Here is a 13473-nt window from a genome sequence, read left to right as displayed (position 1 = left end):
TTAAAAATAAAGCAGCGAAGTTGAAGATCCGAGGTGCAACGAGGCAAAAAGAATAACGGTCTGTCAGGATTGATTACTGCCCAGTCATGCTGAGCTCGGACAGTTAATTTATCCTGATAATCCACACAGCTATAAATGCCCTATTACTATATTAACGCGAGTATTTAGACGAAAATATACTGTATTGTATTTAATTTTAATTTAGTAAACGGTATACACAAAACAATTTTACTTCTGTACTATTATCTTTCTATATATTAAATTCTCATGTCACAATGTTCGTGCCCAAACTCCTCCGAAACGGCTCGATTTGCATATTCAGAAAGTCTGCTACTATATTTCGAACCCCAGATAAGGGGTGCCCATGTGTGCCCATGATTGCCCACCCCAAAAAAAAATATTATTTTTTGGATAATTTTTTTTTATGATACAGCATACAAAAATACACACAACCCTTAATTTTCACGATTAACCCCTATTTTTTATTTCTTAATTAAAAACTTATGACATGAACTCTCAAGGTTTATATAGAGAAAAATTAACAGAACAACCTAAAAAGTTTTCATTCCGGAAAACCGAACAGTCTCTGGGGTAGTATAGGAAAATGTTTCATGTTGGTATGTACTAAAAAGGTAGGCTAAGTAAAATCACATTAAGGAGAAACGAAGTTCGCGGGGGCAGCTAGTTACTATTCTAAAATTCGGAGTAGAGACTAACGACTCCTGACTATGACTCCTGATATAAAGCAATACAATTTAGACACAGGTTCACACATAGGAGGATAATTAAGGAGTTAAAAGGAGGGGCCTTTTAACTCCTTAATTATCCGCTTCTTATTATTAACACTATGCAGTGATTAATAATAAACGGCCTTGCATGGATGAATTCAACATAAGACGTAAAATTTTGAAGGTTTAATTGTTTCACTTAAAATTAAATTATTTGAAAAGTTCATTCGTTGCGGACTGCGATGGCCACATACATATATTTTTGAAGGTTCAAAATAAAATGCGTGTGGTGTATTATTAAATACATCTCACAAACTTGATTGACACGGGTCAGAGATGAGAATATCGCTTACCAGGAAACACTGAGACATTATTTAAGAATGTGATACATAAAAAATTTAATATTTTAAATGCTAGATAATTTATAATACATACAACGCTGCTTAATCTCTGTCCATTGCATTCATTTTTTAATAATCTATATCACGAAAATCAGAATTGTAACTGTAAACTTTTGAAAAGCGTATTATATTTTTTTTTTTTATTTGTTTAGTCTTCCGCTTTGGTTTTAATAATAAATTGGTTAGCTTAATCGATGATGTTGGATTCAATGCCAGGCATATATTTGTTTCGTTAGTAATAGTCTAAGATCCGACCGCGTGATTTATACGTTCATATGTTTGATTAATAAAATATAATTTTTATCGATATTTATAACTAAACCAATGCAGATCCGCAAAGGTGGCCATCCAAATTTGGCCGCAATTAATTTTAATTAAAATGTAATTAATTATTTATTTTTGAACAATTACGTTCACTTGTAATTGTTAAAAAATATATTTCATTAGAAAGAAATATACCTGAGATACCGAGAAAGTTCAAGGTGCCATCCCTCACTTGGCCGCAACCTAATGTCAGCCAGGTGTAAACAGGTATAATTTCGTTAAATATATACGTTCATAATGTATTATCATGTTATACATACCAAATTGAAGATTAATTCTTTCCCTACATGATGAGATATAGGTGCCTATGCAAAAATGCCCGCAAATAGTGACTGCCAACGATTAAAGATAAATAAAAGCGAGAGAAACTTAAGACAAACACCCCATGTCGAATAAAGATAGAGCATCCCAGCTGCTTGTCGTTTTTATGCTACTGCGCATGCGTCCATAGGCAAGGTGCTCAACTAAATACCGTACTGAATATTGCAATCATATGTTTTTGACAGTCTTATGCGCCACGTTGTTTTTTTTCAAGTCCATAATTATAAAACTTTGTTAATATTAATATTGATATATTTATTTTAAACATAAATATTAATATTGATATATATTTTAAATATATGTATTTTAAACTCCAAGCAAATACGCGAGCTACTAGTTGAGCACCTTATCTATGGACGCATGCGCAGTAGCATAAAAACGACAAGCATCTGGGATGCTCTATCTTTATTCGACATGGGGTGTTTATCTTAAGTTTCTCTCGCTTTTATTTATCTTTAATCGTTGGCAGTCACTATTTGCGGGCATTTTTGCATAGGCACCTATATCTCATCATGTAGGGAAAGAATTAATCTTCAATTTGGTATGTATAACATGATAATACATTATGAACGTATATATTTAACGAAATTATACCTGTTTACACCTGGCTGACATTAGGTTGCGGCCAAGTGAGGGATGGCACCTTGAACTTTCTCGGTATCTCAGGTATATTTCTTTCTAATGAAATATATTTTTTAACAATTACAAGTGAACGTAATTGTTCAAAAATAAATAATTAATTACATTTTAATTAAAATTAATTGCGGCCAAATTTGGATGGCCACCTTTGCGGATCTGCATTGGTTTAGTTATAAATATCGATAAAAATTATATTTTATTAATCAAACATATGAACGTATAAATCACGCGGTCGGATCTCGTACTATAAGCTTAAAAATAATACCACAAGTGTTACAAGACATTAAATAAAAAGTTCTTTCATAACAAAATAATAATAGGACATTAAAAAAGAATCATTGAAATTAGAGTATCAGAAGAAATGAGGAGATGGTACCCCAACCCACCACCATGGGGGAAAACAAAGCCAATTGGCTCCGCTGGACTATCTTGAGAGAATGGGAGAGGATATAAAAGGGGCATCGGACAGCCCAGCTATGGCTGAGAAGATACCGTGGATAGTGACATGCGCGAGCACAAGAGCGTCGGAAGACCACGTTCTCTTACCTCGAAGGCAAACCTCACTTTGAAACAAAATAGTAGTCTATACTAATATTATAAAGATATTTGTATGTTTATGTTAATGTCAATTATGTTTGTAACGAATTGGTTCAAAAAGTACTGGACCGATTTTAGATATTCTTTCATCATTTCAATGCTACATTATCAGTGATTAATATAGGCTATTTTAATTGCAAGAAAAAAAAGGATCCCAACTAAAATTACAACAATGTGGAAAAAAATGCCTATAAAATATCTTACATCGCATGCGCGAAAACGATTGGTGATGGAACAAAAGTTTTTTTCACTATATTAAAAATATTTAATGTCTACTCGTGCGTAGCCGGGCCGGGCGGCTAGGAAGTATAACAAAAATACATATAAAAAAAACCTTAAACGTCCGTTTGATAGACGATACACGAAGCATTTCACTTTACACACTTCTATCTCTAATCCATGATCTCTTCTCTACAAAATCTTACACCATAATGCTATCCGTTAATCTCGTAACAGGGCTAAGTAGCCCCAATATTTTATGTACGGCAAACTCAAAGTTTGTTTAAGGATAAAGATGTTTGCTGTAATAAATTACCAACTGTGTCTGGCAGTTTCGACCGCCTTCCTCTAGAAACAGTAGTGAAATTAGCACGAAATCAGCTTTATTAATATAGTCAATATTTACTGTATAAAGGTATATTTATCAGATATCCTAGGTACACATTAACACGACCTTAGAGATGCAACAATGTTTATTCATACAACAATGAATACTTGGTATATTTCAACGGAAGAATTTGGTGCGTTATCTTTATACAGATTATTTATTACCCATATGTAAAGCTGACACACGATTCCCTATTACCTAATTTCTAGATTTTGAAATGTCATAAATAAAAAACGCAACCAGCACCGATTCTATAGAAAAATGACAATAATACTGACATCTCACCGCCACCATAGATTATTTGGACTGAAAGTCCTTGGTATATTGGTTTCGGGCATGAACGGGATGTTTTATTTTTCTACTAGAAATCTACCCAACTCATTAATTAAACCATTTAATTATTATAGACACACTTAATAAACAGTCTTGTTAATGGCACCACTACACGTACCTCATTATTTATTGATTCCCTAATGGTGTCCCTCACAAAACGGTAATACGGAAGAACGCTGCCATAACTCCTTGGCAATCTTATCGGTATCACGAGCGGGTTCCGCTCGGAGCCAGACGTCGAAGGCGCGTTATCAAACCATGAAAGCATCTCACACACATCACTTGAAACTATCACAATCCTAGAAACGCCATTGAGGGTAGCCAATTAAAATTCTGTTTACGTCCTGTGACCCTCTGCTCAAGAGGTATTGATAATGAATGATTGAAAGTACTCGGAAAGCTTATCAATCCTATCATTCGTTTGTTTGTTGTGTCCTACTCATGCTTTACTATCGGAACAACCGTATTTATGTAAAAGCATTTTAAATTACACGGATAAATAACACTGCATTTCGAATGCGTTCACATATTTTCGTTAATCAAAGTTTTTTTGTGATTACAAGTATCTAGTGTTAATATAAAACTTTTTAACGGTCAGTAACGCCATCTATCGACGACGCTCGACATCAATAAGACGTCAAACGTTGTACAACCGCGTTACATCGTACGTATCCAACAGATGGCGTAATTCCACATTTTAAACAATAGATTCAAAATGATATTGCATACAGATTATACGTTCCCGACTACATTGTACGATGAATAATGTATGTGTTTTGTGAATATGAAATAGAACTCGACTACGAATCAGAAACCACAAATGTGCGTCCTTCATACACCTAAACAAACAATTAAAATGTTTGATTCATTCTCAATGAAGGCAATTGAACGGAATCTTACCACAATTCGTTGTATTCAATTATTACTGGAACCAATAATGGCTCAGTTGCATATTATGACTTTGACTTCGAGATGCTGTTGCAATAATGCTAACGGTTAAATTTTACGTCAAACCATAGCAGTTGGGCACATTTTACAGTTAGTACCTTTAAATAACTTTTTTAAAGGATATATATACTCGCGAATTCGCCGCTAGGCTGAAAAAATTACTATAGTATACTAATCCCTAGTTTACCCGAATACTTCATATTTAAATATCTATAACGTTGTTTAGTACCGTTAACGTTGTTTTAAATATTGGTGTTTAACTCAAACACAAAATAACTTTATTCACATAGGTAAACAAGTACACTTATGAACGTCAACAGAAAAGATGTTAAATTGATTCTAAATTACATTTACTACCAGTTCGCAAGTCAAGGGCGCAGAGCGGGCAAGAACTAGCAAGAAACTCTCCCCCATTCTTTTTAATCGCTAAATTTTGAGTCATACAAATTGTTTGAACTGGAGCAAATCAATCCCAAACATCATTTAAATAATCGTCAAATTTAACAACAATTTTATTGGTTAATATACGTTTAACGAGAGTTTTGAATTTATTCAGTAAAATTAGCTTGGGAGTTTGTTGTAAAAACGAATATAATTTCCATATAAGGAGTGGTTTATCTTCTGGAGTCTGGTTGGTGGTACGCATATTAGTTCTGTTTCGAGTATTATACTGGTAACCCCATTTGTTTTAAAATTGTTTCTATATATTTACAGCCTTGCGACTTCCACTGTGAAAACATTTCTAAGCAGGAATTTTCTGGCAGAAATGTTTTATCAGGTTTAGGCAAGTAAAAAGCCATTTGTCCGTCGGACCTTTTGTCAGTTTAATATTTATTTTATTATTTTATTTATTTATTTAACAGGCGGTTTTGAGGTGGTTAACATTTCGCTGGCAAGTCCACAAGATACAGCCTCAGAATGAAATCAATGAATGGACCTCGAATATATAGTCTATCTTTTAAAACTGAGGATGATATTGTTTGCTAAAGGAAATATCAAAAACTATAAAGCATCCTGATTCAAGCTTATGATAGCTAGCCAGAATATATAATATCTATATAGCGGAATAATAATCTACGAATTTTCTTTTTCACATTAATAATAATAATGAACTTTGTTAGTAACAAAATTATTGACGTTTTTTGCTCAAAGCGTTGATCTTGGCATCGCTAAGTCTCAAGAAATTTTCATAACAAAAGAATCTCTCATCGTATCAGTTTCACAGCTATCCAATTTCAATAATATACACTTTCTACTTAGACAGCTATTACTAAGAAAATCTCATCAAGTATTCAATATTTTATGTAATACTGACTACATAAATCTCGCATATTTACTATACAGCCTTTTATATGACTGACTTTGAAATGCAAAATACGTAACTACGTAGGGCAGTCTCTTCATCATCAGGTTGACTACAGCATATTATGTTTTTCGAAATCTTTTCATATGTGACTATAAATCTGTGGCCATAGGTCAGAATATGTTAATGCAATGTCATTACTTTACAGGACAGGCAATTAAATTATTAAGAAATCTTGAAGGCCCTATTAAAATATGAAACACTCGATATATGAATAAATGTACTTATCATTGTCTGATCTATGACCACAGAAATATTCCATTCCTCTTGGATCTCATGATGGAGTAATCGTCCACCTGGGAGTTCCAAAGTTAAAATTCCACATCCAGGCATCTTTGAGTAATTAGGGAATGTATAAAAAAAGCACATTTCCAGTTTGATCGTAAGCAGCTGTTTTTAAAACGAAATAGGAATGTTGTCGTCGGTAAGACTGATATAATATACATTTCGAATAAGTTTAAACTATTAATACATTCGAGAGTGTTGTGAAGTGTCATTATCAAGATTGATGGGCATATACTGATAAGTGCGCGAAATTCTCAACATTACATAATATCTTATTTAATTTTCTGTTTATGCAATGGGTAATATAGACTCAATTGTGTCTTGGCAGTAACCCAGGGCAAAATCGTATTTCAACCAATAAATTGGGTCTACACTTCGGTACTTAATACATTTATAAACCTAGACACGTCTGAATGCATTTTATTGGTCTTAAAATCAGTATTTGTTAATTAGCATAATTTTTTTTTTGCGACAGAGCCGCAAACTAGCTGCTATAGTCTCTGGCAGCATGACAGTCTGCTCCTCAGCATAATGCTGAGCCAATTACAACCGCAGCACACACGCATTACATACTTAAAACGTACGTGTTCTTTAAAAGAAAAAAAAATGTAATTTCTCATTCTTTTTTTATTATTGTTATTTTGTGTGTTTCTGTATGTGTGTTTTATTAGTAATAAATGTTATGTGTAAAACATTTAAACAATAAATATGAACGTTTTGAAAAGGACGGTTATGTCCTCCAACTCTTTTAATACCAAGCGAAATATAATTTATTCAGTCTTACTCTTTAATTACTTTATAATATTATCGTAATACGAAATAAGTAGCTTGGGCCTAAGGGCTTAAGCGTTTGACTCTCAACATGGGATCATACGAATCACGGCATATCTCAACCCCAAAAGTTGACGATATTTAAATAAATTTTCGTGAAAGACGGTTGTAAAGTTGTTGTTGCTTTCGACAATAACTTCAGACATCGATCGAACACTTATTGTCAATAGACGTTTCTACTAGGTATGCTAATATACCCAAATATAGCATTTGGCTTTTAACACCGATTTATTATAATTTACATGAACCATTAATGGTAAACCTGAACTCGGCTAAGAAACTTGTTTACCAGACAAAACATTTATATTTAAATTGTTTACCGGAATAATGCAATCAAGACAACGTAGTTGATATTAAGGCGAAGATTGGATTGAATATTACTTTCTAGAAAACGCTTATCATTAGGCATTTTGCAATTCAGAGATGACTATGATTATTATATATTAAACTTTTAGGTGCAACAAAACAAATAGCAATAATTGTATTCAAGATTCTTTCCGCCGATCATTTTATTTACAACCGGGCGTTAAATTCGCATACAAAATGTTCAAAGGCCCTATAATAATCTACGTCTCGTTATAACTACTACTACTACTATTGTATATATAACTGTATTAATTATTCTGATTAGCATGCTTTATAGCAAGGTCACGGGTGAATGCCTATCATGTTATAAAAAACTGTATCAGTACAATTGCAATACGAATCCAAGATAAAGATTATTAATAATTTCCGCATATCATACAAAGATTTGAATTGTTTATTTATTAGGTACTTTACTGATTTTTATTATTGGTTGTTCATACCGACAGCTTATATCTCATATCGGCTATACAACACGCAGACGCGATGAGAACTTGGAGAAACTGATCGTGGTTGGTAGCACAGAAGGTAAAACACGTGGCCAGCCAACACGATGGACTGATCAAGTGAAAGACTTCGACATCAAAACTATACACTGTTAGAAGAGAGGCGCTCGACAGAAACCGGTGGACAGATTGTCCGCTCCAGGTGTGTCCTTGCTGACCATGTTGTCATTCCAATTTTTCATTCAAAGGGTGCTTTTCGTTTAGAAAACGAAACTACTAATTATTCCGTTCATTGATAAGCAAGCGATGTTACGTTACGTTTTATAAAGAACTTTCTAACCCGAAAATGACAAAGGTATTATTAGACAATATGGGATATGACTTGCTTGCCACTATAAATTTAAGGTAGATGATGTATAGCAGTGGCGTAACAATAGGGTAGCAGGGCCCCCGACCCAAGAGGGCCCCTGCCGAAGAGATATTATGTTCTATGGATGAATGTGAAGTCTCCAATATGCATTGGGCTAGCTTGGGGACTACAGACCATTCCCTCTCGCCTAAGAGACAAGGCCTATTGCCATTACTGGGACATACATACGATATAGATACAACGTGTAATTGAGTACGCTGGAAATCTCGAAGTTTATTAAAATTAAACTGAGTACAACGTGGCGATTTTTACAGATAGGGCCACATCAAAAGAATTTGCCACGGGCCCCAGATGGTATAGTTACGCCAGTGATAGATAGTAGATTTAGGTATTCCAAACGTTTTTGTCTCTTGTGTTGTAATGTTTTCATTTCGTTTTTGTATTAATTGTATTTTTTAACCGTATAGTTTAAAAGGAATTTAAAATTTGGTCTGTGGTGTAGTAGGTACCTTCAGGCACAAAGCTGAATCCTGTTGATTTTGGTGTTTTTTTGTAAAAGTTTAAGCAATATTAAAAAGATAAATAAACACCACTATCGTAAGACGTAACGTTCTCGCGTCCCTTTTAACTGTGATTGGTCAACAGCTTCTCCAAACGCGTTCACATTCGACACGATGTCGTGATAATACGTCCGTTTTTCTAATCACAATCAACTCTTCTTTACATTCTTACACCCAGGTAATTTTATCAACGGCATTAGCAGCAACGTGGTAAGGCAGTGATAGTAATTCTTGAATTAGTTCACAATCAACACACAATAGTATCATAATCGCTACTCAACTTAAAAATTGTGCAATGAAACAAAACTTAACGGTTAATAAGGAGACATTTTTGGAAAAAACCGGCCACACCACAACGCAAACCTACATAATAAGCAACCCAAAAACGCACTTTCTTCGCCCAACGCTTTTTCTCTCTCCTTTAGAGGCCCTTTCATCTTTATCCATTTTCTTAAAAACAAAATTTTCTCTAACGATTCAAAACTTTCACTAACAATCTTAATCCACATTTCAACCTGTCCTATGCTGAAACAGAATATATTCTTATAATAGTTTCATTATAAAATGTGTTATGTAGTAATTATTGCCAATACAACACAGGGAATCCTAGTGTGGGGGCTAGGTTAGGTACACTTTCTTTTTACCTAAATATCTTTTTTATTGTGTACAATAAAGTTTTTTCTTTCTTTTTTTCAGAATTTGATTTTATATAGAAAGGTATGTTCCTAATTAAAAGTAATATTGGGTCGATTGGCTATCGTTAAGGGTGTGAGCCGAAGCAAGGTTACAAAAGAAATTAGTGGAATTGATAACAAACGTGACGTTGTATCCTTGACTACTAATCGAATTGAAATATCAAGTGAATTCATTGCTACGCATATTACAAATTAAAACGACAAATAAAGATCAAAATTTTCAGAAAGAAACACGTACAAACTTTGTGATAATCATGTTTCCTTAAGATTTTTCCTGTTATAAAGTGACAGATAAGAAAACCAACATTTGTACAAGGTATTCTAATGAACAATAACGACTTATATACTTTAATTAGTTCAATGAAAAGATTTAAATAGAATTTTACAAGCCTATATTTATTATTGGCGTGACCTTTGATAAAAACAAAAGAGTTTTTGCTAAGAGCCTTGCTAACTGAATGAGGTCAGTTTCAGACATTATTTTAAATACAATAACATTAATTTATATAATTTCAACCAACTGTTGTTATACGATTATGAAGATAATGCGCAACTAGGACTCTCATGTATCAAAATCCAATACATTTTTGGAGTGGACCTATCGTCATCTCGATTCTGAATTTAAATTTTAACCAATATAAATTTTACAGCGCAATTTTTTCATTACCATCCAATTTTATTTTGCTTATCATCGAACCACCTTCGTAGCTCATTTTAAAGAATGTTTGGTGATAGAGAGACAATCTGCTGGTAAATAGAAGCAGTGAAAAGGACATTGAGGCTGGTTAGCTCAATGCGTCATTGCCTATTAAACTCTACTGGTCGGTTCTTGGAATGTTTATAAAGTCAATTGTCTGGATTAAATAGCAGACACGCAAATGTGTTGTGAAGTTTATGTTGTCACCATAATTTATCAATGCGCATGCAATCGTAACATTGGAGGATGGACGGAATAGATAAACATACTTATTTATTAGAATTCAAGAACAAAAGGTTGTTTGTGCATAATATAATGCAAAAACATTATAAGTAAATTTTACAGCGAATAAATAAGGCTCTTTAGCCGCTTATAATAATATTTAAATATAGATATACTAGCTGACCCACCCGGCAAGCGTTGTTTTGCCATACAGTATATTATTTCTAGGAAACATTTTTTAGTTCAATAAAAATAACTATCTACTATAATAAAAAGTAGGGCTTAGTCATAGAGGGATGAAAATTAAGGGTTGTATACAGTATTATTTAATGCCACATAATGAAAAATAAAAAAAATTGTGATGTACACCCCTAATTACTTAGGGGTTTGAAATATAGATACTTAGTAGCCGATTCTCAGGCCTACTGAATATGCATAAAAAAATTCATAAGAATCGGTGGAGCCGTTTCGGACGAGTATAGGAACGAACATTGTGACACGAGAATTTTATATAGTATAATAGCCATACTAAATTAACTTTAGACGTTTTTTTACCTATTTTTAAATTCAAAATTCTACCGAGTGATTCGCAAATAATGTATGTGCAAATCAAAATATTAAGCGACTTATATAAATTACAAAAAAGAGAGCTATAATATTTCCTTTCCATGAAATTTTTGGCGGTTTATAGAATAATGTTTTTGTATTTAATTGCATTGGGTTAGATATACGACCTTGTTCGTCGTCATGTTCTCATTCGATTATGTTTTTACCTTATGATTACGGCCACGGTCACGTCACGTCGCATTTGGTTCTTTAAATTTACAAAACCATAAAATAAATAATATGTATTCTTTGTGATGTTAGTAAAATCGATAGAAATTTAATATTGGATATAAAAACGATAAGTTCGCGAATACGTTGCCTTTTTAGCCAAACGAAGGTTAAAGACTAGTACAAAAACTTGTTTAAGTAAAGCTCTCACCAGTTTTGATAATATTGTAAGAAAATAATTAAACAATCTTAATATACAATATGTGGTATTCGCGTGTAATGGAAGTATAGGAGCGTTTACGATTAAAGGTAAACAACGATTGTACATACAATAATCATTAATCATGCTTGTTTCACCAGGGCTTAATAATAAATTGCCTTAACCTCTGTACCTCGTGTGCTCTATGAGGTTCACCACTCCATTTATCTCTCCAGTGAATGAGATGATGCAGATGGTTCATGTAATTGTGATGGCGAGGATTGTCGCGCTTCTTGGCGTAGTCAGTGGGGGACGGTGGTGCTGTGAGGGATTCCCGCCGTGCCCCTGATGCTACCACCGTGGGTTGCTTCAGACTTAGTAACCTCTCCGTTTCTGGTTCATCAGACGAGGATATACTGTCTGTGAACCGTGCTGACCTCGAACCCCTTTTTATGCTCGCGTTGGAGTCCGCTTTCTTCATGTTTATATCACTAATAAAACGGAACACAAAACAATAGCGATTGGGTAACGAGAATTCCGCTAAATGATAACACTGGGTTAGATAGCCTTTGAGTGACGGGCGTGTGTCGCGGTCGACGCCGCTAGTAGACTGATGACAAACCTAAACCGACGAAGTGACGAGTGCACGTGGATAAGCGTCCACGTCAAAATAATCACTCGTTAAGAGAGTACAAGTGAGACATTACATATAAAAAATACTGGTAGAGAATTTTCAACTAACTTGAGTATGTTTGTGATTGCTGAATTTTAATCCTTTCAAATTACTGTTTACAATTGAGAATTCTTAAATTATACAAAGATTTTCCTACTAAAGGAAAAACTGAAACTACCATCAATGTGACACATTTTTTAAACCTAAACTTCAGTGACAATTCATTTTAAATCATTTAGAAATTAAAAATGAGGTACTAGTACAAGTTTCCTGTAAAATATACATTAAACGATCCTCAGAATCAAGCAGTATGTACTGCTCAAGAGAAGAACATTATTGAATGTGGATAATGTTAGTTTTTTTTAAATGAAGTAAGTGTTTTTATTTTCTCTGGTTTAACAAGTGATTTAAAGTTTTCTTTCCAAAAAGTTTCAGTATGATCTTAGAAAATTACTACTTATGAGTACATAAACTTGCAATTATACCAGAATGGCATTTATGTTTCTATACTGTTTGAGCAAATTACCTATCAATTGTTATTTATTATATCTATGTATTCCTAAAATTATGAACATTTTTAAAGCTGAAAACAAGTTCACTTTTAAATTGATATAAAACTAAAGCAGAGTTACTGATAAAGTCACCAACTCAAGTTTATTTTGACATTTTTTTATGAATGTTCTCATCTGGGCACCTGTCTTTGATTTCTATTATGTATGTTCAAGAAATATATTTAAACTTCTACATAGTATGCTAAATACCAGATTTATAAATATGCTTATTACACTAAAGGATTAAAGTAATTACTTACCAGTAATAAAGATTATAGCATTGATTTTAATTGATATACATCACATAACACTATTAAAGCTTTTTACGTACTGGTTTTCTGTATTAAATTATGATTTATAATTCGCTCTATTAACATTTTCACAACTCACACGTTAAAAACACCACGCAACACGGGAGTCTATAACGCTAAACTCAAAAAACAAATCATTAGTAAATATTTAACTAATACAATGGCAGAAATGGTTAACGAATACGAAAGAAATCTAAAATCTCCATGATTTTTTCAAATTGTCAACGCCACCGGC

General features: G+C 33.3%; 1 protein-coding gene and 1 long non-coding RNA gene across 8 annotated transcripts in view; one reads left to right on the top strand and one right to left on the bottom strand.

Moving 5' to 3' along the window:
* Positions 1 to 13439, bottom strand: part of LOC125054494 (kinase D-interacting substrate of 220 kDa B) — a 43347-nt gene extending 29908 nt beyond the window's left edge. For 3 of the 7 annotated variants that reach the window (XM_047656426.1, XM_047656428.1, XM_047656427.1), the window contains exon 1: positions 11889 to 12329. In XM_047656426.1, the coding sequence (XP_047512382.1) occupies positions 11889 to 12184 (296 nt within the window). In that variant the 5' untranslated portion in view covers positions 12185 to 12329. Of the gene's footprint in view, positions 1 to 4068; positions 4487 to 11888; positions 12330 to 13187 lie in introns of those variants that run through there. The other 4 variants (XM_047656434.1, XM_047656430.1, XM_047656437.1 and 1 more) reach the window with 4 other exon arrangements.
* On the top strand, positions 12333 to 13211 carry LOC125054498. Its single transcript, XR_007117716.1, has 2 exons — positions 12333 to 12449; positions 12676 to 13211. It is a non-coding gene; the product is annotated as an uncharacterized LOC125054498 (long non-coding RNA).
* Positions 13440 to 13473: the final 34 nt, after the last annotated feature.

Source organism: Pieris napi, chromosome 12 (assembly GCF_905475465.1).
Source record: "Pieris napi chromosome 12, ilPieNapi1.2, whole genome shotgun sequence".
NCBI lineage: Eukaryota > Metazoa > Arthropoda > Insecta > Lepidoptera > Pieridae > Pieris > Pieris napi.
This window is presented reverse-complemented; position numbering and strand designations above follow the sequence as displayed.